Source organism: Ambystoma mexicanum, chromosome 6p (genome assembly GCF_040938575.1).
Source record: "Ambystoma mexicanum isolate Mex_15411 chromosome 6p, UKY_AmexF1_1, whole genome shotgun sequence".
NCBI lineage: Eukaryota > Metazoa > Chordata > Amphibia > Caudata > Ambystomatidae > Ambystoma > Ambystoma mexicanum.
In genome coordinates, this window is record NC_090935.1 from 908,877,729 (window position 1) to 908,904,860 (window position 27,132).

General features: G+C 45.0%; 1 protein-coding gene across 4 annotated transcripts in view; it reads right to left on the reverse strand.

The window, feature by feature from the left end:
* Window positions 1–27,132, reverse strand: part of YTHDC2 (YTH N6-methyladenosine RNA binding protein C2) — a 2,707,399-nt gene that overhangs the window by 2,440,220 nt on the left and 240,047 nt on the right. For all 4 annotated transcript variants that reach the window (XM_069625524.1, XM_069625523.1, XM_069625522.1 and 1 more), the window contains exon 3: window positions 22,265–22,355. In XM_069625524.1, the coding sequence (XP_069481625.1) occupies window positions 22,265–22,355 (91 nt within the window). The remainder of the gene's footprint in view (window positions 1–22,264; window positions 22,356–27,132) is intronic.

Sequence of the window (27,132 nt, forward strand, 5' to 3'; positions counted from 1 at the left end):
AGAGACTGTGCTCTGCCTGCTCAGAGCGTCCGCTGTCAAGTTCTTCTCTCCGGCTAGGTGAATTGCCGATAGAGAGATTCCTTCCTGAATTGCCCAAAACCAGAGCTGCATCGCCTCTCTGCACAGTGGTAGTGAGCCTACGCCTCCTCTTTTGTTGAGGTAGTGCATGGCCACTGTATTGTCCGTCATTATTAGGACGTTTCTTCCCCGTACAGACGGCAGAAAAGCCTTCAGCGCTAGTCTGATGGCTCTCAGCTCCAACAGGTTGATATGTAGTCTGGACTCCGATGGAGACCAACGACCGCTGATGGTCAAGTCGTTGGCGTGAGCTCCCCACCCCGTGAGTGAGGCATCCGTGACTACTGTTATCTCCGGCCATGGTTGCCAAAACATTTCTCCTTTCAGGATGTTCTCCCGACAGGCCCACCACTGAAGGTCTCGGGCTACTTTGACCGGGATCCGAAGGAGATCTGTCATCCTTCCTGAGAACTGTGACCACTGAGTTCTCAGTGCCCACTGGAGGGATCTCATTCTCAGGCGAGCCTCCGGCACGAGGAATATGCAGGATGCCATGAGGCCTAGCAACCTCAGAAAGTCGTAGGCTGGGAGATATTGGGCATTCTGAAATCTGATGACCATCTGCAGAATATCTCGAGCCCTCACCTCTGGTGGCAAGGCTTTTCCCAGGGAAGTGTCCAGGACTGCTCCAATGAATTGGAGTCTCTGTGATGGTATCATCTGTGACTTCTTTAAATTGAGGGAGAAGCCCAGCTTGTGAAGGAAGTGGCAAACAATCTAGTTGTCTCTGAGCCTGTTCCGAAGATACAGCTCTGATCAACCAATCGTCTAGGTAAGGGTAGACATGAATCCCTTCCCTCCTTAGACTTGCAGCCACAACCGACATTAGCTTGGTAAAGACCCTCGGGGCGGAGGTTAGCCCAAATGGCAGAACTCGAAATTGATAATGAGAGCTGCCAATTGCGAACCTCAGGTATCTCCTGTGCCTGGGATGGATCGGCACATGGAAATAAGCGTCCTGGAGGTCTAGAGATACCAACCAGTCCTGAAGCTGGAGGGCCTGAAGGATCTGAGAGAGAGTCACCATCTTGAACTTGTCCTTTCGGAGGAATTTGTTCAATTCCCGTAAGTCTAAGATGGGTCTCAGTCCTCCGTCCTTCTTCGGTATTATGAAGTAGGGGGAGTACCAACCCTTGTTCCTTTCCGCTACAGGTACCAGTTCTATGGCACCTTTCTCTAGCAGGTCTAAAACCTCCTGCAAGAGGAGCGGATCTGGAAGCTTCAAAGGGTTGTTCCCCGGTGGATGACTCTGAGGGATATGTAGGAAGGGCAGGCAGTAACCTTGGGCTACTGTCTCCAGAGCCCAAGCATCTGACGTAATAGCCTGCCATTCCGTCAGATGGTGAGTTAACCTGCCCCCTACTGGTGTTCTGTGAGGGGAGACCTCAGAGTGGTTTTGAAGCGGCTGATGCAGTTGCCGAAGGTAAAGTGGCTCCTGCTCCTGCGGGTGCGGCTTTCTTTCCCCTACCCCGTCCACCACGGGTAAATCTTCCTTGGCCTCTTTGAGCCGGTCGTCCCCTGCCCCTTCCATATGAGGAATAGTAACGAAAGGACCGTCCTCTCCACGATGATCCCGAAGGACGAAAGGTATTCTGACGGATAGCAGCTCCCAATGACTTGGCTGCTGCCTTGGACGTTTGCAGTTTCTCCAAACTGTCATCCGCCTTCTTTCCAAAGAGGGTAGAACCGTCAAAGGGCATATTCAAAAGCCTGGTCTGCACGTCAGAGGCAAAACCAGACTTCCTCAACCACGCATGCCTGCGGATTGTGGTACTTGCCGCCATGGCCCTGCTGATACTGTCAGCAGAATCTAGGCCAGTTTGTAGGGTCTCGCACATCGCATCTTTACCATCCCTGATGATGTTTAAAAATGCGTCCCTTTCCTCTCCTTCTTGGAGGCAGTCAGCCGCTGATGAAGCGCACTCCCAAAGGGTGTGGCTGAACCTAGCGAGCGTACAGGTCGCGTTAATAGACTTTAACGCCATGCTACAGGCAGAAAAAACCTTCTTAGCCATGGCATCATATTTTTTGTCATCCCTATCCTGCGGAGCAGTGGGGTATGCAGATGTGCTGCCTGATGAGGTTGCAGCCTGTACAACCAAGCTCTCAGGAGTAGGGTGTTTTGACAAATATTCAGGGTCAGAACTAGCCACCCTGTATTTTGTTGACAGTTTTTTATTTACTGCCGGGATAATTTCTGGCGTTTCCCAGTTTGTCAAAATCCTTCTCTGTAGAGCAGAGTGAAATGGAACCACAGGATCCTCCTGTGGGCCCTTGTCCAGTATGTCAGTGAGATCATCCTGCTGAAAGGCAGGAGAAGGTGCAGACCAACCCATAAATTCTATGATTCTAGACATCAGAGCTCTATATGGAGTCTCCGCATGTTCTCCTGGGTCTGGTTTGATAAATTCTGCTTCAGGAGAAGTGTCCAAGCCACTAGCTTCCTGAAGTGCATCCTGAAGATTTTTTAATCTTCCTTCCTCAGAGGCGAAAGTCTCTGGCTCTGGTGATGTGGTCCTCTGTAAATCAATATCTTGGTCTGAATCCTCCCTTTCCTCAAAAATCGAGGTTAAAGGGGGATACATTGGTTTTTGGAATGGTATAAACCCCATTTCCAATGCAGAAGGAGCCATCATCACAGGCCTTGAAAACGTCGATGTCGTCGACACCGACGTGAAAGTACTCGAAGGCGCCGTGAAAAGCGTCGAGAAATGTGTACTAGGCCTCGAAGAACTCGAAAGGATCGGAGTCTTGCTCGAGAACGACGTCGACGTTCTCGGCGTCGAGTCGGAGGTCTTTTGTCTAACCGTTGGCTGTGGAGTAGCCGTGGTTCTTTCCTTCACCGGCGTCGATATCGGCGTCGACGTCGGCGTCGACTCGATCGACTGATGCGCCGATGAATCCTTCGACAACGGCGTCGATGGCGCCGACCTCTGTTTCGAAGGAGTTTTCGACGATGGCGTCGATGATGCTTTATCTCCCGATGGCTCGAGGCGCTTTCGGGTTGACTTTTCCGCCGGGTACTGCGACTCGCGGCGTTTAGATTTTTTGGGTTTTTTACCCGGGGTATCACCCTCAGCTGTCTTCGAGGGGGACGAGGCCGCTTTCTCGAAGACGCTTAGCATCTTTTTCCTGAATTCCTCCCACTCAGCTTGCGAGCTGCGTTTAGTGGGGCAATGAACTCTCTCAGGAGAACTCGACGAAGATGACGAAGGGGATCTCCTACGTCTCTTCTTCGAGTGTCTCGATGTCGACGAGTGGTGGGAGCCACTTCGTGATCTAGATCGAGAGTGTTTTTTATGGTGAGGAGACGAACGTCTCGACTCTACCGAAGAAGCTTTCGAGGAAGTTAAAGTTGACCTACCTCTCTCGAGCTTCCCCCTACGCTCCTTCAAGGCTTTCGCCGTCATGGAAAGGCATTCCTCACACTCCGAACTCTGGTGCGTGATTCCCAGACACCACAAACAGACCCTGTGAGGGTCCGTCAACGACATTTTCTTCCCGCAGTCTCGGCACTTTTTGAAACCGGACCGAGGGGTCGTCGGGTCGGAGGAGGATGCCATCGATATCGAGGTAAATAGTAGTTATTATATACGTTATCTTGACGAGAACTGAGCAACGGTGTTCCGAGGCACAACGAAGCGCGGAAAAACGGAACTGAGCAACGGACGCTGCGCGCGGCCTTTATAGGCAGGATGACGTCGACGTCGGCACGGAGGCCGTCGAGGGTCATCGACTCGGCGATCATCGACGCGCAGCGCCCTCTGGCGAAAAAATTTTCCGAGGCCAGCAAAGCTGAAGGATTTATATCTAAGATAAGGAATACGTCGGAGGACACAATCCCTTCGAATGATAGTTTGCCCTGACCATTTGCAAAAATCTGGGACCAAATCTCATAGCCTCCACGGTGAGGAATAAAAAAAGGACGGTTCCATGTCACTTCATCACTTCAATTTGTTTTGGGGGGGGGTCACCCCACAAACCCCCACCCCCTTTATTTTTTTTTTATATTCCCGTACACCCACACCCAATTTATATATTTTTCTAACCCCCCACCCCCAAAAATGTGATGAGTTTTTTCGGCAAAACAATTGCGGTAAAAAAACGTGCGAAAAAACCTCCCGCGATGAAAGGATGTCGTACCAAAAGGACCACTCCACTCGATCTAACGCCTTCTCGGCATCTAGTGTTATTACCCCCCCTCCCCCGACAGTCCTGCTTTGTTTATTTTCTCGATTAAATGACTCACCCATCTTGTATTATCAAATGTTTACCTTCCCATGACAAACCCCGATTGATCTGGATGTATCAACTTTACTATTAGTCTTCCCAGTCTGGATGCTAATATTTTTGTGTAAAGCTTAGCATCAATGTTGATAAGTGCTATAGGTCTGTATGACCCACACTGGGTTTTATCCTTACGTGGTTTTTGAAAGAGCACCACCTTTGCCTCTTTCATCGTAGATGTTATAGTGCCTTCCGCACTAAAGGAGTTAAAAAGAGGGCCAAGACCTCTTTGTAAATCCTATAAAACAGTGCGGTGATGCCATCCCGGCCTGGGGGCCTTATTGAGTGGTAATGACATTATCGCTTTTTGTACTTCCTCTGGGGTGATCATGCCCTTTAGTACTTCCCTTTCATCTGCTTTCAATCTAGTAAACCGGCAATGGTCTGGATAAATCTTTTGTGCTTGGGAGTCAGGGGAGTCGGTAGTATATAGGGCTGAGCAATACTCTGTAAATGCTTTTAGTATTTCTTTTGAGGCTGAGCTAATTTATACCTTGCCCGGTTACTGCGCTACGAATAGTCCTCGCTTCTTCCTTCATCCTCACTTGCCGTGCCAACAGGCAATCGGCCTTGTTGGCTTTGATGTAGTACCTTTGCCTTAAATACAGTAAGGCTTTCTCTGCACGCCTTGTCTGCAGCAAATCTAGTTCCCCCCTATGAAACCTATATTTTTTCCGCATTGCTACCCCCTTATTCGTTTCCATCTCCCTCATGACTATTTTCAATTGTTCTTCCAAATCTTTGAGGCAATGTGGATTGTTTTTCTCTCAGGGCCTTTTTTCGCTATCAATTCTCCCTTCAGTCGCTTTAAAGGGATCCCAAACCGTGTTTCAGGAGTTTCTTGAGTCCTATTTTGTTCAAAGTATTCCCCGTATTTCTTCACATAATACCGGATCTCTCAATATATGTTCTGGGAGTTTCCTCTGCCATAATCCTGAACCTTCCAAATTTTCAAAATCTTTAACAACTATGGTGCACGATCAGACAGGTTAATAGAACCCAAGTCCATTTGCTGTATACGTCCTAACAAGGAGGCTGAGACCAATATATAATCTATCCTTGAAAATGACTGATGGACATATGTGTTTCTTTCCAAGCATCAATTAAAGAAAGATGGGCCATGCTAGATTCTCATTTTTTTTTTTTTAGAGGGGGCTTGCTGCGATGTCTGACCTGCCCCGGTCCTGTCGACTTGTGGATCCCAGGCCAAATTTTAATCTCCTGTCGTCATTATTTGACCCTACGCAAAGCTTTCAAGCTTACCCAGGACTCCCTGGAGGAACCCATCCTGTCCAGAGTTTGGAGCATACACTGTGGCAATGTTATAACGTGATCTCCTTATTTGAATCCTAGCAAAAATATATCTTCCCTCCTTGTGGATTTCTTTAGCTACTATGTTCTGACCCACCTGTCCATTCAGAGCTATAAGGACCCCTCCAGTCTTCCCCTTATTGTTCGACTGTATAATATATGGATATCCTGCTAGATTTAGTTTAATGATATCTTTCCTACAGATGTGGGTCTGTTGCATTGTCACCATGTCAGGCTTCTCGTGACTTAGAAATGATCCCACCTTGCGCCTTTTGACAGGGGAGTTTAGTCCTTTTACATTTAGAGTCCAAATATGGATACCTTGCTAACCTCGCATTTACATTAGAGTACGCTGATTGTTCCATTAGCAACTGGGCCCCCTTCCCCTCCATGGTTACCCCCCCTCCCCTCCCCCAGTCCCCCCTTCCCAAAACCTCACTCAATTCCCTGGACAAGCCCAACCTATTCCCTGACCTCCCATACATTGTGCCATGGAGTTGAGCTCTACTACACTCCCACAGATAATTTGTGCATGTCGACCCTGACCCAACTCTCTCCCGATTCCAAGCGCCGAGATCCCCCACCTCCCGTGCCACTTCATACTCAATACTCAAAATTCCTGCCAACCACAAACAACAACAATTGACCCTCCCACTCCCTCAAGTCCTGAACTTCGTAACCCCAAAGATGAAAAACCTTTTACCCTATGCAATGGGCGCAATTGTCCATACACCTGTCATTAGTGCCCTGGAATCATTTCTTCCTTGAACTTCCTCGTGATGTTTTAGACAATTCCCATCTCTTGTAGTTCTCAGTTTCTCAAGAGTTAACAGCGTCCTTTTGAGATCCCCTTTCTTCTTCCTCAATCTTTAAGATCAGCAGTCCTTCACAAATGGTAATTCGGTGTTGTCCTTCCCGTGAAAAAAGTAATCCAAAAAGGAAATGTCCATCTGTATCTGACTTGAGCTTTGATCAAAACTTTCACCACTGGTCCTATTAATCTTTGCTTCAGCAATGTTGTCTGTGCTAGATCTTGATACAATTGAATTTCTGTTACATTGATTTTGATAGGAGTCGCTTTCCAAGCTGCCTGCAAGATTGCCTCCTTTTGACCATATCTTTGAATCGCCACAACCACTTCTCTGGGTCTAGCTCTTGGATCCTTGCGTTTCGGGCCAACCCTATGTTTTCGATCCAACAGAACCTCTTCTCCCCATTTCCAAGTCTAGAAGGTCAGTGAACATTTCTTGCATAGTTCCTTTTAAATCCCGATCCTCAATTGTTTCGGCGAGGGCTTTAACCCTAATATTGGATGTCCTTGATCGATTTTCAAGATCCTCCATTTGAATTTCCATATTGTGGGTTGCCACTGTCAGTTGGTCAGTCAAAATGTCTATTTTGTGCATGTCCTCTGCAAGATCTTGTATTGCAGTTTCATTTGTGTCCACTCGCTCTGCCAATTCTTTGGTATCACCTTTCACCTCCTGTAGAGATTGTGTGAGTTCTGCTTTTATAAGTGTTATTTGCGCCTGAAGCGTTTCAGTAATTTGGTCTTTAAAGTCCATGAAGCAATTTTGTATAATTTCTCTAGTGGACTCCTGGTCTGACTTCTTTGTCAGTGAGGCCGCGCTGGGTCTTGGTGTGGTGTTGGCAGTTCTTCTATCTCAGTCTCTCTCCCTTCTTTGCGCCATAACTTCGGAAGCGTACCTTCCTGTTTCTTCTTCTGCATTTTGGGAGTAGGCACCCCCTCCGTAAGGTCTTTAGGCCTATTCCTGGACATGTGGGCAGGGGATCGACTGCCGTTCAATTGTAAACGCTCCCTTCCCCCTCTATATTATTGAGGGTATTTTCTCAAGGCTTTGCCCCCACTATTCATGATGAATAGATACCATTCCTTTCTCAGGCCCCCTTTTGTTGCACCTCTTGTTCTGGGCATGCCTTAGTGATGTATGGGATTTTTTGATAATACACTAGGAGAGGCCGTGATGCCACCTTCATCAATGCCTCTGAGTACCAATGTCTGCGCCCAGGAGCTCAATCCGTCCCCACTTGACCTCTGCATTTATATTTCGAGCACCGCACGCTGTCTCAGACAAGTAGGACAGACCTCACCTCTTTGTTCTTTCCTGAGGATTCCAGCTCCTCCCATTGCGAATCCACGGGACTCAGATGATTCTTTGAGGGTGGTGTAGTTGCCACGGCCTCCCTCTCAGACTCCGTATCCTTTGAGGAAATTGCCACGCCCCAACCTAGGCCTCGATCCAATCGCGGTCCAATTATGTTTATCCGCCTACTTTTGGTATTCAGCGTCCTCTCACGACCTCCCTGGGGTCCTGGTCATCATTCATGGAAACCTTTAGGTGGTTGACAGCTGTATTTTAAGCAAAACCGGAGGCTGGAGCTGGGAGCCCTTCCCCTCACAGTGTTGTAGTCACAGCGGCCATCTTGGAATTCCTGGGGCTCCACCTTTTATACTCTTTTACATTAACATGTTGCAGGTGAAAAGGGTTAGACACAATTGCCCGACGTTGTATAAGCCTGTTAGTGTGACATGCCTGATCTTCAATACTAGATGTCTCCAGGCCACTCTTCTTCATCCCAGTACCCAAGTGGTGTTTGCCATAGGAAGTGTGCATTACTCTTAGTTGCCTCTACCTCTTCTCAGTACTTGGTGGGAGATTACAGGGAAAAATCGGAAAAGACTGACAATATCCCATGAAGACTGGGGTGGGGGGTTCAGGTTGGTCAGTGTTAGTGAAGGGGGGAGGGGTAACCAAGTCTCGCCTTCAGGCACCCTCTCTCCAATCCCCAAGGACCCTCCACTCAGGTGATCCTCCCTAACTTGTCCACACCCCAGGGTCGGGATTCAAAAGCAAAGGCCCTTCCCCGACCACCTGAACAGAAGATCGCTGGGGAGTAGATGTGAGAACACCTTCAGGTTTCTCACACCTCCCAGAGGCATCAAATGCATTTACAAAGCTACAAGAAGCCTTCTTGAAGCACTCGGCAGTGCCCAGGCCCCAACCCCCTCAACGGGGGAGAAATATACTGAAATTAAGATATCACCTTCTTCCGAAAGGAGAAATTCCAGTGAGGTCTCAGAGTTTGGCGGGGACAAAGTCTTTACAGTGGAAGAGATCAGCAAGCACTCTAAGAAGCGAAAGAAAGGTACAGAGTGTGATGAATCCACAGAATTCATCCTGTCTCCCCAAGGTGTAGCCACCCCCTTTGCGGCTAAGGAGATGAGTTCACCACGCAATATCCGCCATACGGTACATGGTAAGCTGAATCACACTCAGGGGGAGTCCCCCCCCCCACTGGGGGACAAAGATGCCCAAATAACAATTGCATCACACCTCCCATTGCGTCAAAGTCCTCAATGGTCATTGGTTACATGACGGTTGAACAAGGTAAGCATATGCAAGGGCCCTTTAACGTTAATGCTTGGTTTCTGACAGGTGCTTGTGATGAAGACCAGGACCAATGACATCTTCACTTGCCTTCAAGTGAGGAACACAAATACCACTAGATGAAAGAAACGCGAGAAAAGCAGCTAAGTGTGAGAAATGCTGAAATGCGTGACCGCGCAGAGGAGGTGGCCCCTCCCTCACAAGAAGAAGGAAGAATCATGTCGTTAACATGGTGGGCGGACAGTCGGAGTCCTTGGAATGCTGCCGCTTGGGGACTGGCACGGAACCGGGAGAGCCCGGTACCACCGTTCGAAGAAGGAACCCAGTTCCTGCAGAAGCAGCCGGTGGACGTCCTGCCAAAGAGCTGCTCAGAGCCTGTCCGTCCAGAAATGGCGAGACCAATGAGAAAGACACAACCGTGCACAACACAGCCAGGTCTGAACCGCTGAGCCGTAATGGCCAGAGACATAGATGCCACAGAGACACCCGCCGCTGAAGAGAGGCACGCAATCTTCTACAGAGAGCAGGCGGAGTGCAGTGAGGCCACAGCAAAGCTCAGAATGGGCTACCAATTGGTACACCCCAGAAGAGAGTAGAAGGGTGGGACAGGCCCATAATAGCCTACGCCGGGCTGAGCATCAGATTTCCCCAGGAGGGTTTGAGCAAAGCAAGACAACAGATAGGGCTGAACCCGGCCGTTTAACCCATGCAGGGCTTGGCCTAAGAATTCCAGAGTAGGGGGTGAGCGAAGCAAGGTACCAGATAGGGCTGAACAGGTCTGTAAGCCCATGCAGGGCGAGCGTAGTGTGCTGAAACTTGGGACAGTTTAAAGTAATTCCCAAGAAGTTGTACGAAAAAAAAGGATCAAAATACCTAACTAACCTTGTTGCTATGAGGTAATGTACCCTACCTAACAAAGCCAAACCTAAGGGGGTGCTTTAAAGTCCAAAATAAAGTTCTTTGGTCTGTAATCCTATCCAACTAACTGGACCTACCACTTTAGAAAAAACATCCAACTAAAAGGGAAATGGAAGGCTATGTACAATAGTCTCAACAGGGCGTCTGCCAGGCCCAATTTATATTTTGTTTGTTCTTGGGTTTCAAAGTTCCCTTTTGCACCACAGGATTTTCTTAACAGTCTTTGTATCAAGTTAGGGTTTCACTTTCTCCTGTTCACAAAGAAAATGGTCTCTTGTTGTGAACATGATCATTCCTCCAGGAATTCTTGTAAACAAAAAAATAAATACTTCCCCCTTCGAGGCGTGGGGTTTCCCAAATTTCTGTGATCCTCACACATGAAATTTTCCTTTATCCAAGTGGTTTCAGATAGGGCGATGGTCCACCCTGTCCTATCAGAGTTCTGTAGGGCATGTATTTTTTTTTTGCATATTTTGATCGATCCGAAAAAAAATGTTCTATGCATCTTACCTTTGATTTCCTCACATTTACAAATGCGAAACTCACACGCTGGAAGCTGCCATCTTGTGCTAATCTTAGCCGTTGATCCATCGCCCTAAATTCAAGTGCCCTTGCAGCAGTAAATCATAAGACCGCCCCTAAAGCGGACATCATTAAAAGCTTACGCCCCTTGTCACAAAATCAGTGCACGTCGGTCTCATGTCTCCCATCCACAAACCAACCAAGGCTGATCCGGCTTAGCTTCACAGGGCTGTAAAGCCAAATCCAATCTGCTTCATTTTAGCACCCTGAATGCTACTAATCATTTGCAGACCCTGCCCCGTGAAGCTAAGCAGGATCGCCCTTGGTTGGTTTGCATATAGGAGACATGTTAAAATATATTTTTTATTATCGCCAACATTTTTAATGCATAACATTTTTGAATGAACTTACTGAAACCTGCACCCTGCCTCTGGTAAACCCAGGCACTAACCAGTCAGCTAGTGGGTCTCTCGAGCTAGCCGTGATCAAATTAATTTAAAACCTATAAACACAATCCATGTGCAGCAATCACGAAGCTTGGTATTTCCCTGGCAGTCTCCCATCCGAAAACCAACCAAGGCTGATCCTGCTTAGCTTCACTGGTTCAACTGGTCTTTCCTTTCCTCAAAGCTGTGATGAGGGAATTCAATCTGGGGGAGACAATTGTTGAGGAAATCTTGCTTTTTTAAAATGTATTTGTTTATGACTCGCAAGTCTTTACAAAATTATTAAAACAAGTACATTTAAAACTTCAAAATGTTCACCAATACATTTCAGTCAAAGATACATAAAAACTAATTAATTTCATTTAAAATTACTACACTTGCCGTAATTTTTTTTTGATTCTCAGCCGCTTGCTGTTTTTGATGCCTTGTTAATTTCTAAATGATAATTTCAAAGATTTTTAACACACGTATCACAGCTGATGTTAGTGCGGCATTACGGCCCGAAATTAACCTATCCCAGAAAAATTATGAGATAATGTTTTCTTCGTGTTGCACAAAGCACCTAAAGTGTGCTAGGCGAAGGCTCATGTCCCTTTACAGTCCGTGAGCAGGTGCCTGAGTGTTTGCTTTGCTGGAATAATGCACATTTGGCATAGTTGTTTTGCTCTGGCTCCCAGCTTGCGCCTTTCTAGTACTTCTCCGCAATGTACCAGGTTTAATCTGATTCTTAAGAAGCTGTTATGTAATGAACTGTCTGGGGATTTCATGAGATAGTTTGAAAGGCAACCTTGTTTTTTTCTCACCCCGTAAGAAGGGGTTTTCCGGTGAGCTCATTCTCACTTTTTCAATAGTTTTCATCCAATGCATAAGCTCTAGTTTTTGCTTGATTTTTAATGGATTGGGGATAAGAGTGTCTAGGTCGAGGTCAAGGCTAGAGAGGAGATCTCTCGCCTTACTCTCCAACAGCGACAAAATTACATATTTGGGCTTCAACATATGACATCTCATGTCGCTATAAAGAGTACTCTCTTTTCCAACAATAATTTCCCGATATAGGGAGATTAGTTTCCAACTTGCCATGCAGCCCAGGGATTTTAGGCCGAGCTCATATCTAAGACTCCAACTAGGCGTGCAGGCAGGGAGACCTAAACTCTCCTCCATAGCCGACCTTCAAATAAATCCCAATTGATAGTTCAGAGTTGTGGTCTAGCCTCCAGTCCATAAAGAATGACTGTTACTATTTTCACCAAATAGTATTTAACCAACGGAGAGATAGAACATTTGCAAAGCTTCTGGTTTAATTTCAACATTTGCGCAGCACCCTGCATTACTTTTGCTGTAACTTTTCGGCTTCAACTTTGTAAAGGGCTGGAGAGGCATGGATGATGTATCCCAGGTATTTAACCAACTCCACATTTTGTATCTTTTGGCCATTTAGTTCCCAGTTTGTGTATTTGATTTTTTTTTGTGGGCATTCGAAGATCATGATATTTGACTTAGCAGGGTTTATAGAGAGCTTATTAGCTTCTGCATAACTACTCAGTTTAGTCAACAGATGCTGTAGCCCAATTAGTGTCCTATCTAGCAACACTATATCATCTACATAGGGCAGGCAAAAGATCTTTCTCCCATTCAACACAGGGTTGGCCAATGCAGATGGTCCCAAAGAGATACCCATTTCTGCCAGGAAGAGGTTCAAGAAAAGTGGGGCTCCTAAGCACCCTTGCCTGACTCCCCTTTCTACCTCAATGGTTTCTGACAGGTGCCCCAGCTCATCTAGGCGAACTCTTAGGTTAGTCTCTCTGTGTAGCTCTAGCAGCATTGCTCAAAGTGTTTCTGGCAAGCCCCACTGTCTTAGTTTGTTCCAAAGTAGGGCCCTGTCCACCTGGTCAAAGGCTTTTTATAGATCAACCCACGCTGCAAATAGGGGTAGTGATCTATCTTCTTCTGCCTGTTCACTTACTAAGTTTAGTATAAGGCCATTTAATGCGGTTGATATCCCTTTCTGAAAACCTGGAAACGGGGCAGGATGCCATGATCTTCTACCCACTGTGACATCTCATTCAACAGGAGCTTCATGAAGATTTTACTTTCTATGTCAAGCAGGGCTATGGGTCGTACGTTGCCTGCTGCTTGACGATCTCCGGATTTGAAGAACGGTATGATCAATGCAGTTTTCCAGGATTCTGGGAATAGGCGCCTCTTGAGGATCTCATTAAATAGGCTGAATAGAAGTTGTGACCACATTACCAGCTCTTTTTTGAGTATTTGATATGTCAGGCCATTAGGGCCTGCTGCTCTTGAGGCAGAGGATTTATTATCTCCTCTATAACCCTCTCACTGAACTTCAATTGCCAGGGTGTATATGGCTTTGCAACAAACTGGGAACCACTAGTGTTTCTAAAAACTTCCATTAGATGCTCTACCCACCCTTTCTCAGAGACCAAATTACACAAGGAGCTACCAGTTCCACCCTCAAATTGTTCTCTGTCATTCTACAATCGGGAGGCTTTCTGAAGACATGACCATGATCTGTAGTTGGGCTTTTCTGTACTAATTTCTGCTTTATAGGCTTCTGATGAATACCCTGCCAGCTTAATTCTCCGTAGGTATAACGCTCACCTGATTCTCGCAGAGGCGCCGGTCTTGACTGGGCGACTACCGTATCTTCAAAGGTGATGTGCAGCACCCGATTGGCTCTTTGGGCTGGACCTCTGTGCCCTGTATGCCTGACGTGCAGAGTAAGATGTCTGCAGATAGAAAATACGGGGTTAATGAACTGGGGTTATTGGGGTGTCCCTATCTCTTTCCTCTTCTCTCCTGTAGACCCCCACAGGTTAACGCTCTCACCTTAGGTAAGTGAATGCCGAGCTCTCCATCTGCCTCGGGCAGGGTGCTGTAGCCAGTTTCTTCACTGGATAGGTAGCGCAGGCCTCTTGACTTCAGAGGACTGCTGTCCGTCGTTTACTGCACGAACGGTAAGTTTCGAGTAACTCAAATGTCTTTAAAGTCTTTAATAATGATGTCTCTTGTTTTGCAGGGTTCCGGCGATGGCGGATGACGGGCTGAAGTGAGTTGAAGATGGAGCCCGTGTGATGAATAGAAGCGCCTGGAAGCACATAAGTAAGCGCTTGTTGCCAGCTTCACAAAGCGCTCTAACTGTCTTTTTATTTTGCAGGTACAAGTTCGGAGCGGCTGCAGGGTGCCGGGATACCCACTGGGTTAGATGTGGAAAGGAGTAATGGCACGTGAGTATTAAAGTTCCCCAATGTCTTTAAACGCACCTTGTTTTGTCCTTCAGATGCGAGATGCAGCGCCGACGGCCTCCGGAGCGTGCGAAGAGTTGGTAAGCTTTTGTCTTTCAGATGCCGGAATGCAGTGTGAAGACCTCCGGAGCGCACGAAGAGTAGGTAAGCCTTTGCCTTTCAGATGCCGGAATGCTAACCTGTTCTTTCTTGTCTTTATAGGTGTTGCTGAAGACTGGATTCAGGATGGTAAGCCTTTTTCCTTAGGCCCAGGACCGGATGCAGAAGACACGATGAGCGTTCTGCTGCAGAGGGTGCAGAATAACGCAAAGCAAGATTCATCCACCGGGTGTGGTTTAAATAGCCTCCTGTAGTGCTTAGGTGTTTCCTTCCACAGCCACGCCTAAGTAAGAAAAGAGTTCCTGGTAAAAAAAGAGTTCCTGCCTTCCAGAAGAGTTCCAGTGTTCTGAATCTAGGGAGTGGCTCCAGCCCCACCCAACAGGAAAAGTAGTTCCAAACAGAAGAGGATCAGAGGCTCAACTGGCAGGCAAGTAAGCAGCATGGTCTGCTGCAGGTAAGTCCACCCAAGCATTATGAGCCCGGCGCTTCCAGCGCTGGGACTGGGCATATTTATGAGCCTGGTGCCAATGGCGCCAGGACTGGGTCCAAAAGGTCCCAATTGGGACTGGTTGGCACTCGGAACCTGGGTTATGGATCTGCTTCCAAGGGAGTTGGGAAAACCCTGACCTTTTGGAAGCAAAGATCATGACAGTAGGGCTCTTTTGTGTTCTCTTTTCCTTTTTCTGTGTTTCTTCATCAAATACATGGGCATGTTTTTGCTTAGTTAGGCTTGCTGGCTCATTGGGAGCTGACTTAGCCCAAAGGAATTTGATAAATATTTGTGGGTGGCATTTTGTTTCCCAAATACTTCTTGGGATCTCCTTCAGCTGTGTATTTAGGTTTTCACCTTCATGCCTATATTTTACCAGCCTGATTTTCCCTTTTTTCCCCCACTCAATAGCTGTTTATTTATGCTTTGGGAGGAACTGGATAAATCAGGAAAGGATAGTTCCAGCCTACTATGATCACTCCCTCCATCATGCTTCACTAACATGGTGGAGGGCAACGTATGCAAATATTGGGAGACAAAAATAAAGTCCAAACTCGAGGAAGAATCCCCTCTATGCCATGTTTTGGAGGCCCCCAAATCTCCTTCCGAGCTACCATTCATCATCTTAAGATCCCAAAGTTCCATAAAAGTCCACCCACAGCCTCCCATTTTTTGACTTGCTTAAAGTGGAATCGTTTTTTGTGCCCTTTTTTAACTGCAGGCAGCCCGCATTTAGATCACCAGCCAAGATTATGTTGCTATTCGCTGGGCCTGATTTTATTATTTCTAACAGTGAGCCCAGAAGTTCTAGGAAAACATGTAGTTTTGAGCAGGCGGGGTTCCAGTAGATGTTAATTATCACCCATACTGAGGCTATGCTATCCTGGATTAAATGGGCTCTACATGCCTGAATACCCAAAGTGTTTTCAAAGATATGAGCTATATTTTTGAAGGTTTGATTTTTTAGGGCTATCAGGAAACTCCCCCAAGGTCTCCCTTTTGCTTTTTGTAGTGCTGGTAAACAGAATACAGACAAACCCTCTATGTTCAGGGGGTTCACCAGCCATGTTTGTTGCAATAAATCTATGTCTCCTAGATCAAATAGATAGCCTCGATTGCCTCTTACCTTGAATGTACTGGAGCCCCGCGTGTTCCAACTGACAATATTTAGTCCTTCCCTTCTAAAGCTGCTGGGTGCCTACGCCCAGTTTCTGCAGGAGCTGGGAGAGAATCTCTGGCAGAAGGGATAGAGCAATTTCCTGTAAGTTATATTCGACTTTTGAATTGTTATGCTCTTCTTTTCCAAGATCCTGGCCCGCTCTTCCTTTGGTTGAACTTTTTGTGGTAAGCTCTACCATCCCACCATAGTCTTCAGTCTCGCCCCTGGACTCAATGATCGAGATTTCCAAACTGTAGGTCTCCAATTCTCCAGCTTCGCTCAGGATAGCATTTCTTGCACTAGGTGACGTAAAGACTACTTCTACTAAGAAAGGATCTTATGCCAAAGGGAACGTTACACTTTCAATATCCTCTGACGAAAACAGATACAGATTTTTAACTTTCTTAATTATTCCCAAGATCACGGAGTGGCTTAATGACTTATGTTGCTTGACTTTACTACAAAGTCTTAGCCATACTCTTGGAATTGCATGGTTTTTAAAGTTTTTTGATGCTGATGGCTTAATTGCTTGAGCTGCTACTTGAGACACAGACCTGTGGTTTTCTCTTGGTTATGTTGAAGAATGAGTGCCGCAGATTTTCCATTACCATTATACATACAGTCAGTTTTTAAAGATTTTATCTGGCAGAGTTCCTGAGCTGTAGCAGTTGGTAAAGATGCTTGTGCTGCCGAGCATTCCACCACATTCTTTTTTTGCTTGATAAGAAAATAGGGGCCAACTTTAGATTGTTTTGGTTAGGAGCAGATGATGGCTCATTTAAGGTTGTGATCTTCTGCATTGAAAGGGAATTTTTCTGTAAAAAGATGGGTGCCCATTTGACCTTTTTCGCCGAGTTGTCTTTTTGGCAGATTACAGGTGAAGGATTGGCGCTCTGGTGCCTTTTTTCAGTTCTTAATCCTTTTGTATTATTCTCACCAAGGTCATCCTCTGATATGCTGCATTGTTTTTTAATCAAATCTGTTTGAGAGCCAATGCTTATGTTCGTAATTTTAATAATCTCGTCTGTATTGATTTGCAGAACGGTTTTGGCCTCTTTTCTACCATTTTTCCTTGTTCCCTTGTTTCTTGTTTTTCCAAGTTCTTCGTTTTTTTCTAAATAACAGGCTTATTATGAAGCCCGTCTGCCATCGTTTGTGCATCTTTTCCATCTTTGAGGGTTGGCATTTTCTGTTGGTGAACGGGTTTGTCTGATACGGTGTTGTTCGAGGTGTCTTTGCCTTTCACTTTTTTCTTATTCTTCTTAGAGATGGACTGTACCATTTTTGATCTTTTCCTTCCTGCTTGGCGCCTTCTCATGTTCCTTCTGCTTCTTGACCTTTGGGAATAATCCAGTTGCCAATTAGGCTCAAACTCAGTTTGCTTTTCTATTTCCACTACAGGTTTTATTGGCATTATTGGCACAGTATTATCCAGTTCCCTGTCTGCTGTGTTTGCCAACCGCAGAAATTCCTCCAACACTGATTCAGAAAGGGGTGTATCGTCGAAGGGCTGATCTTGAATATCATCCTCCTTTTCATCTGGTACTTGCAATGTAGTGTTTTCGTTCAGAAATTGTGCTCTTGCGTACAGGAGTTTGTTGTTTTCCTCGTCTATTTTCTTCCGGCTGCATAGCATAGACTGTATTGAGGAAATGTCGAGACCGTGCTTGACTACTTCTAGTCTTAGATCTCTTAGGGGTGGGGTCATGTTGGTATTAATGGACGAAACCAGCCCCACAAAGGTGGATTCGCAGGATGCCACTTCATTTGTCACTTCCAGGAGTGATTGAACTTCTGTTTGCAATAGTTCAAAAACCGAAACTAAAGAGTTCAAAACAAAATTTAAAGCCATCAATGTGTCTGTACTTGGCTCTGATTTTTCTAAGGGCGGGTCTAACTGAGTTACATCTTCTTGTGTTTCTAGGTATTGCAATGAGTTTTTTGAGGAGCTCCTAATTAGAGGAGGTGGGGATTCTCTGCCCCTCTCCAGGCATGAAAGGTCCGCGTCATTATCCCCATTAGCAGTGGAAGAGTATATTTCACTATTAGAGGATGGAGTTTGCAGGGTTTGTGGCACCACAGCCCAAAGAATAGCAGAATTTCCCTCCACATCGTTGTGGCTTTTGTGTCTTTTCCTTCCAAAATGAGCTTGGATCTTTTGATGGATCTTTTTGGTTGTTAACGTATACTCCAAACCTTGTTGGCATTGCAGCAATAGCATGGTTTAATGATTCCGCTCAGCTTCCCTGCCCTTCGGTGTGGTGGCTTTAGCCTCAGCGTGTATTTGAGCATGTGTTATTGCCTGAGTGTTAAGGTGCATATTCTGAGCAACCATTTGAGCAGAGGAGGGTCCTGCTTTTTCTAGATCTAGTAGGTAGGAACAATCTCCTACCATCTCTCTCTCCTTGTCTGTGAATAGCATGCTACGCAGCTTCACGTCAGATGCTAGGATGAAATCACTAATAGTACTGCTATGAGGGCGATCGAACAAAAGCTTGGGTTCCACGGTTTTAAACAGCAGTTTCTTTTTTGTATTATATGTTTTGGTGCTCTCCCGCCTTTAGGTTAGATGGTGTAACCACCAAATGTCAACAATTGTCCAATATTGCTGATAAATTGTAATTCACCCGTCAGACGGGTTAGTGCTGCTAAGTAGGAATATTAGAGAACTCGCCAAATACCTCCAGGTGGTAGCTGAGCAAAAGGCCACGTTGTTATAACAGCGCTGTGCGCGAAGCACCTCTAATGTCACTGGGTTTGTTATATATTTTTTGGATCAGCTACAGCAGCTCAGTAGTGTTAAGAGTAGCTTCACAGTAAAATGCAGTGTTTAACGGGATCAAAGGAGCAAGTTCTCCAACAGTCTCCTGTTTTTTACCGTTGCCTCTTTACAGTTTCTTAAATGCTGATGGTTTCAAGTCTTTGTAGCTCCAAACCGACCTCTACTCCGCACCCCCTTCACACCCCTCCAATGAGATGACGAACGTCACCATGCAGTGTATCAGCCCTGTGCTCCTTCCAGAATTTAGTTATACTGTTATGATCTGGTGTGCTTACCGTAGATGTTGCGACTTTGCTCCCTTGTGCTGGAGTGTTTGGGGATGAGAGATGAATGCTCCCGTTCGCTTATACCGCCAAAGCCTCCAGAGCCAAACAGCAGCAAACAGCACAGGTTAAACGAAAATGCATCACTCTTTACTCCTTGGCCGGGCTTCCTCTCTATTAGCTGTCACAGCTTCAGTGATGATATATAGAACCTTAAAGAGCAGTCAGGATCAAAGGCAATTAAGCATGCAGTCTCCTGTCTTACAAACGTCACTCACAGGTTCACTTTTAAGACAAGCTCTATCCTATACTAACAGGGTGAGATAGTAATAGGATCTAACAACACTATACACTAACTTAGTTCAATTATATAAGCAGTAGATGGCCTTAGGAATGGATCCACTAACAATGTGTATTGCTTACTTCCAGATCCCTTACAATGTCTCAGTCAGTTGCGGTCCGTATCCACACTATCTTTGCGACCAGTATACCAGAGCTATATCTGCATCTGATCTCTATTCAATTATCGGTCGAACCTTGTAGTGTGTGCTTCGCACCCCTTCACACTGCATATGGGCTTAGTTTATTATTTTGGTTCCAGGATGACAGTTCATTACCCTTTCACACACAGTTGTACAAACAATGTTCCCCAGTCTCACCGTATTTTCCCGTGCCTTTTCCTTCTGCTGCCCCGCACAAGACGTGGAAAAAGTTAATGGCGCTGCACCCCCGCATCAAACAGCAACAAACAGTGCGCGCCCTTGACTCCACCGGGCTTCACCAGAACTGCTTTACAAAAGACACCATTTAATGGCGAGTTGGTCTCATTATATTATCTTTAGTAGAATGAAACACAGAGGAGGGGAGGCTTACCATGTTGATTCTGGGTGAGGAGGATTCCTTTGCCTCCGGTCCTACACCCCTTCTCACCCCGCGGAACAGCGCAGAACACTTCCTCACACTTGCTTTCGCGAGAGTTGTGCTTTTTAAAGTTCCTCCCATTCAAAGTAGCAAAGCTGTTAATGGAGCCGTGTGGCAATGATGTACTTCAACAAAATTGCATTCTCCAACGCAGGCACCGCAGAACACTTCCTCACACTTCCCACTCTCGCTTTTTACACCTCCTTGTACACTAGCATTACCATGGAGGGGCTCTAAAAAAAAAAGCTTTTTAAGTGGGTAGAAGGCAAGGCTGCCCGCTCTCCCCCCTACTGTTTGACCTACCAAACAAACCCCTAGCAGAGAATAGCAGGCTTATGAGGTGTATAAAAGGGAATCCCATATGGTGACAAGGATTATGAAGTCCCACTCTTCGCAGAAGACATGTTGCTCCAGTTGAGGAATCATTGTCAATCAATTACTCCTTTGTTGTCCCTAATCAAGGAATTCCACACCCTATCTTGTTTCGAAATGGACCTCTGAAAAACAGAGATCCTCAGTGTAATCCTGCCCTCGAAGACAAAATACAATTGCAGACACTGTCCCCGTATTGATGGGCCAAACACAAGATGAAGTACTTAGGAGATTTCTTAACAAACGTGTAGTACAATCTTCTTCAAGCCAGTTAACCCTCTACCTTTGCCGAGATCAGGGTGAGTTTGGCTGCTAGTGTTTACACTTTGAGTTTGACAAGATAGCAGCAATCAAAATGTCTATTCCACCAAAAGAGCTTTATTACTTTCAAGTTCTTCTTGTGGAGGTTCCCTCATATTTTCTCAAACAATTGCAAAAAAGAGATATTTACCTACATATAGAAGGGCGCCCTACATAGGTTCCCTTTCTTATACATATGTAAAGAAAGGGGCGGGCTTGCCTGCCCTTGTATACAAAAGTATTTTCAAGTGACCCAATTGCAATTCCTTAACGGCTGGCCACAGCCAGCCTTCGACAAGCCCTCAAAGACTTTAAAGGCTGGGTTTGCTGGCTTTCTGTTGAGATGTGGAGTATGTCTCCCTAAACACCTCTATGCCCTTTCTATGTATCAACTCCTCTTACTTCGAACCGCAGCATGGATATCGTATAGAGTGATTTTTTTCACCAAAACTTCTCCCTAACTCCTTGTCCAGCCACAAAAATACATAATAACCATGATTTTTCACTTACCTGTCAAAAGTCTAGCTTTGATAGATGATGCTAGAGAGGGTGCAAGTTTGTGGATGAAGGGAACAGATTTCAATAGCTTAAAAAAAGACCCTGGGCCATGAACAGGGAGTTGGCAACGTGCCCACTAACAAATTTCAAGAAGGTGATATTTACAAAAAAATCTTACTACGGGCTTAATCTTCTAAATGTATAAAACACTGATGATAATGCATAATGAGGGGCTACGACCTTAAGCAGACAAATGATGTGGGGACCTGGGAGCTGATTGGGATCTGGATGTTTGAAAGGTAATCTGAAGAGCCACACACACATGCTCCATTAGCACTCAGAATACTGAACAGTAACACAAACTCCATGCAAGATAGTATTTGATGCACTTTGTCCCCAGAAATCCAGGCCTGTATTGGTCAGGGCTGTGGAGGGGCGAGCACATTCCTACAGGCCTGCTGGTCATGCTCTGAGCTAAACCAATATGGGAAAGCTACCTTTAGAGGAAACTGGGAAAATATCAGGTCATGTGCTTCTTCCTCTGCCTGAACTTAGTCTGTTAGGCCTCTTCCCAACTGACTTCACGGGTATTCCATTTAGGGAAAAGCAAATGATCTGTAAATTGTTGTTTACAGCTAACTTGTTTATCACCTGTCACTAGAGATCACAATATGCTCTGCACATTTGTGGGTCGTTGACTAATCTCTGGCTAATGCTAATTTACCCAAAAACAGACTTTCCATTTACAAGGCGAACATTTGCTTTTTCCTCACCTGGAGCCCCTTCCAAGTCAAGTACATGTCCAATACGACTGAGGACTTGGGGCATGATGGACTTCTGATCATGTTATGTTCAGTCTTGCATAGATTCCTTCTGCTTTATGTGTTCTTTCCCATGTCTGGGGGAGGAGGTGTGGATATGGGAGGGGACTGTGTTGGGGGGTATGTTTCTTAGTTTAATCACTTGAATGTTTAATTTCATTATCATAGTACAGTGCTAGACTGGACTGAGAGGTTAAGTTGAACTTTATAGATGCAACTGCATAATTACTTTTTTGTAATAGGTTAAATCTTAATAAACACCTCTTGACTACTAAGAATATCAATACTGTTTAAAAATACCATCATAGTACACATACTTACCCTTTACTTTTGGAGACCAAACCAACAGACTGACACAGTCTATGAACAAATGCTCTCTCAGTACTTGTCAAGGAAGATGGGAACTCAGTTTCTAAGGAGAGAAAATTACAATATTTAGAACATATGTTATAATTCTAGAGGCAGGGAGTTTGCCAACTAGAGCGGCAGAGATGTCTCCAAATGTTCACTAGGACGTGTTCAAAAACATGTTTACATATTGTGCCTTGCGAAACACCCATGTAAACCATATGTTTTACATCAAGATCAGGGCCATTTAGTAGTGATATCTGTTTGCATTGTGATGATCTAAAGGCAATTGGAAAGATTGTTTTATTTAATTCACAGAATTGCACAATACTTTAGTTGTTTTTACTCAGACAATACATTCTGGAAAGTAAAATGGACAAACTGTTCCATGGCTCTAGCAATACCAAATATGGGCATGTTTTCATAGGCGGGATCTTCACACGTTAAGTGCAATACCAATTTGTTACGTTAGAATCGCTGATCTAATGCACCGTTCAGTTGTTGTTGCTATGAAACCAAAAGGCATAGAGAAACCCAGTATTGCTTTCAAATACTGCATAGACCAAGAAAAGCATTGGCGAATAGCAGGTTTCAATGCATGCTGTTATCCGACAATGTGAGTTTGCACGAAAGGTATTTTTATGTCTTGTTTTTGCATGCCATTTCTATTATTTCTCTTTTAGCTTCCCTATGCAACAACAATGTGGGCACACATATTCTTGTGGATTTCCTGGGTAAAGGCAACCTAGAGACGTGTATGTTTTCAATAGTTTTAGGGCCTCTAGAGGAGCTAACACATCTACTAAAGTCAAGCAATGTTTTAAATATAAAGCAGAAATGCTAGTTGGGGAAGGAATTTTATAGTGTCATTTCAAAAATAAGACTGCACAAACTATATACTTTAAAATTCTGCATAACCCAAGGAATCCATTTGGGTGGCTAGCCTCCCTGTTCTCAATTTGTTTCCACTACCTAACTGCAAAGACAGCAAGATAAGCCTCCAATAGAGTACGATGATCATTATGTGTTGCATTCAATAAGCCTCAGATACAGATTTGTCCAGACGCCTCAAACTAATTCACTTTGTCTAAAGAGATGCGCAATGTGCCAAATCTATACACTTTCTAAATAAGTTTGTCCATTTTTATTTATATAACTGTTTTTAACTATATTAACTAGATCATAAAACAGCACACACATGTAACCTAAGCAGCGATTGTTCCAGCTGAGTTGAGATGGTACACATTTCCACAAGAGGTTACAATCCAATACATTACGGTTCATTAAACAACTTACACACTGTAGCAAAAACATTTTATATTTTATTTACTTGTAACAAAGAAATACGGAGGAATATAACCCTGCACGGCCTTAAATCATATATCTTGCAAAATCATACAAGGGCCATGCCTGTCATACTAGAGGGAAACGGAGAAGAAAAGAAAAGGGGATTGGTTAGGCTAGGAAGGGAAGAGAGATGAAGAGTATGGGTGGGAAAAGGCTAAAACGGGTCACGGGCGAAGACCTATTCTGTTATACTAATTTATGGTGTAATACTGCTTGCATATTTTTTTACTGCACTGTTGATGTGTAGCATGTATTCAGAATATGGAATATAGCTGGAGTAAATGGCTAATCGTAGGGCTATTTTCAGCAATTAATTCAGTTGTCAGTGGTATTACCATCTGTCAAAGGGTAGGAGCACTTCCAGCAGTGTTGACTGTGGTAAGCCAGACAGAGATGACAGACAAGAAGACCTGTTTCATTCAAATGTGTATTAAAGAAACTAATAAACCTTCTCTAGTCCCCATCTCCATCCTGTATTCCCTATGCTAGAAAACAAGAAACAGGTGCTCATTAGAATGTCTCACAAATACACTTGGTCCTCCATCCAAATCTATGCTAATCTACTGTCGAGCCTACCAGTATGAAAAGAAAGAGAATCTAAGCTTTAGCGTAGCCTCTAAGGTTACTCCCCTTTTGTGGTGGCTGGCTTCCTGACCGCCCCACCTAAGAGTTCTCCCAATCTTGAGAGTCTCAAGAGTTCTCCATTTCATAGAATGCTCAACCAAGGGAACACAAGGTCTTCCAATGGTTCTTTGGTTCAAATAATGGTCTTGTCAGGTAGTTCATATAGTGTCTGGTTTATCCCTTTTCCTGTTCTGGGTTCTCTTGACCTGGCTAAATCCGTAATTACAAAAACAACAAAGTTCAGTCGTTATTCCTCCTATTTTGTTCACAATCTTAGCTTTGGGTAGGCTCTGTTCCACTCCGATTGCTTTCTCCTTCTCTCAGACCAATTTTGGGGTTGCAGTTTTCTCAGCCTTGCATTCGGGTTGTTTACACCATGTGGGCCTAGAGCCTACTCAGGCCGGTGCGGTCTGTTGCTAATGTTACACCTTGGGGTAAGGGTTCGGCTTCTCAGCTGTGTGGGCATTGAGCTTATTTAGCCCAGTTTGTCTAGTTGCTTCCATCTCCCCATTCTCGGGTATTCAAGTCGTTAACCCCATATGGGCTTCAGATCTGTTCAGGCTGATGTGGTCAATGGCTTTTCTCACCCCCTCGCTGGGTATTCATACTCTCAGCCAAGAATGGACTTGGTTGCGGCCTCCCCAGCCTCCAGCTGTTCCTCAGATTCTGCTGCGTACCTTTATTACAGCAGCCCTATTCTGTAGTGGAGGTGACCTCTCTGGTCCATGGGATCCACGTCCTTGCCTTTGCTTTGGTCCGCGTGGTCTGTTGCTCCATGTTGCTTCTTTCTTCTCTGGGCATCGGTGGAGTAGGACACCAGTGAAAGTCCACCCTTTTTCATTCGGTTCTGCTTTGTTCCTCCACGGTCCCTCGCTGGTCGGGACTCCCTCCTTCTCTGAAGTGGCAGAGCTCCGAGGGCTGCCTTGAGTTTCCATCCGCCACTGCCGACTGCGTGGCTGTCGGCTCCTCCTGTGTGGGAACGTCTCCCTCTGCTGCGCGTATGCGCACGCCAGCATCTCTGGTTCTCCGGCTGATACTCTCCTCCTCGGTTGACGTGCATCAATATTTATGTTCCTCCCTGGAATGGAGGGGGAAGATTCCATTGGTCCTCGTCTTCCACAAGAGGCAGCAACAAAACAGTTCCAAGCCATCCACTTTATAGGGCCCCTGTAACTGCTTGCAATGTTCAATTCCCATATAACCAACATACATTGGGGAGTTAGAGGTGGAGGGAGTTAAGATGGAATTATTTCTTGGGCATTTCCAGTGCCCAGGGGAGGGTGGTTCCCTGAACCCCATAGAGGGTATTGTGTAGCGGTTTTGCCTCCCTAGACCCAAAGGGAGTGGCTCCTCATTGGGGAGAAGGAATGAATTGCCTGGATTCTTCACATGAGCCCGTCACTCAGGTATCTAAGTATTTTGCCCTAACTTCTTTTATCTTGGGCCAAGAAGCCAGGAAAGCATTATAGAAACATTTTTCCTACAGGTTCTTCAAAGTAATTTTTTGGTATTGCTCAATTATTTCCCTTATCAGGTTCAGACTTCCTCTTACCCTTCACTCATACCTTAATGGGGAAAAAGTACAATCGAACCTCAGCCTTCTACAAATCCCAAAGGATACACCCAGGTCATACTTTATACTGCAGGCTGACACAAAATCAACCCCTCGACAAAAAAGAAAAGCGTTTTTGACTTTGTTCAGCTGCCTAAATTCATGTTTTCTATTCTGCAGCCATGTCCACGTAAATATGTACTCCAAAGTTCACAAGCTCCAGTGATTCTCACTCTTCCTATTTCAGGCATCACAACTCATTAGGACATGGTTGTCCTTGTTGAGTCAATCTTGGAACTGAGGTTTCACTCGACAACATTTGTTGCTATCAAAAAGGTCTTCCACCACATTCACATCTAAGAGCTTCTGAATCCAATGGGCAACAACATGGTAGTCCGTGTTGTCCCCTCTGCCATGATAAGTAGTACCATTTAGCCTATTGGGTTCCAATGGGATATGGCTGGCTGATATTCTGTCTGGTTGAAAATGTATTTCTTCTCTTTAATTATGATGTTCATTTCGTTCTATGCTTAATACTTATTGGGGCAGTTCTGTCTTCAGTTTGTCAATCTCTTCAATTTTAAAATCTACGATAAAGTATTTCTATTGGAAAGTGGCCACCATTTTGTTTAATGTTTCCACAAGTCTAGAACCTGAGTTTTCTATTCTTGGCAAGCTTTCCCAGGCGTGAAGACATCCTAATCTGCTCTTTGTTGATTAAGCCAGTTAGGCCACCCTGGGTTAAAGCAGTATGACTTCTTTCCTTTCCCAATTCTGTTAATTATGTGCCTCTGCCCTGCAAGATCTATAACTCCCTCTACTCAACTTCCTCATATTTTCATTAACATCTTCAAGATGTTGTGTGAGTAAAGCTGGTGCAGTTTCCAGCTTCAACTTTGTCTGAAGTTCTTGCAGAGACCAAATTAATTTAAGAGTGTGCAGCACTGTTCGCCAGAAGCCAGGTAAATCACAGGACCTCCCATCTAACCACAACATGGCTGCCAAGAACTTGCTGCAGGAAATCAGATCTTAAAATGGTCACTGAATGAGCTCTATATCACTTTGACCCAGGATTATGCTTTACTATCGAATTTGATATAAGAAAACAGTACTGATACTACCATCCTATTCAATTGAAAGAGTAATTATTTTGGTGTAATACTGGAAAATTAGAACCCTACTTACTGATGAAGTATCATTGCCGTCTGTTCCTTTTATAAATGAAAACATTACTGGCCTCTGCTTCAGGTTTGCATGATGCTGACTCAACAATGACATGAAACAAAAGGATAGAGTGCAAAGATGATATTAAACCAGT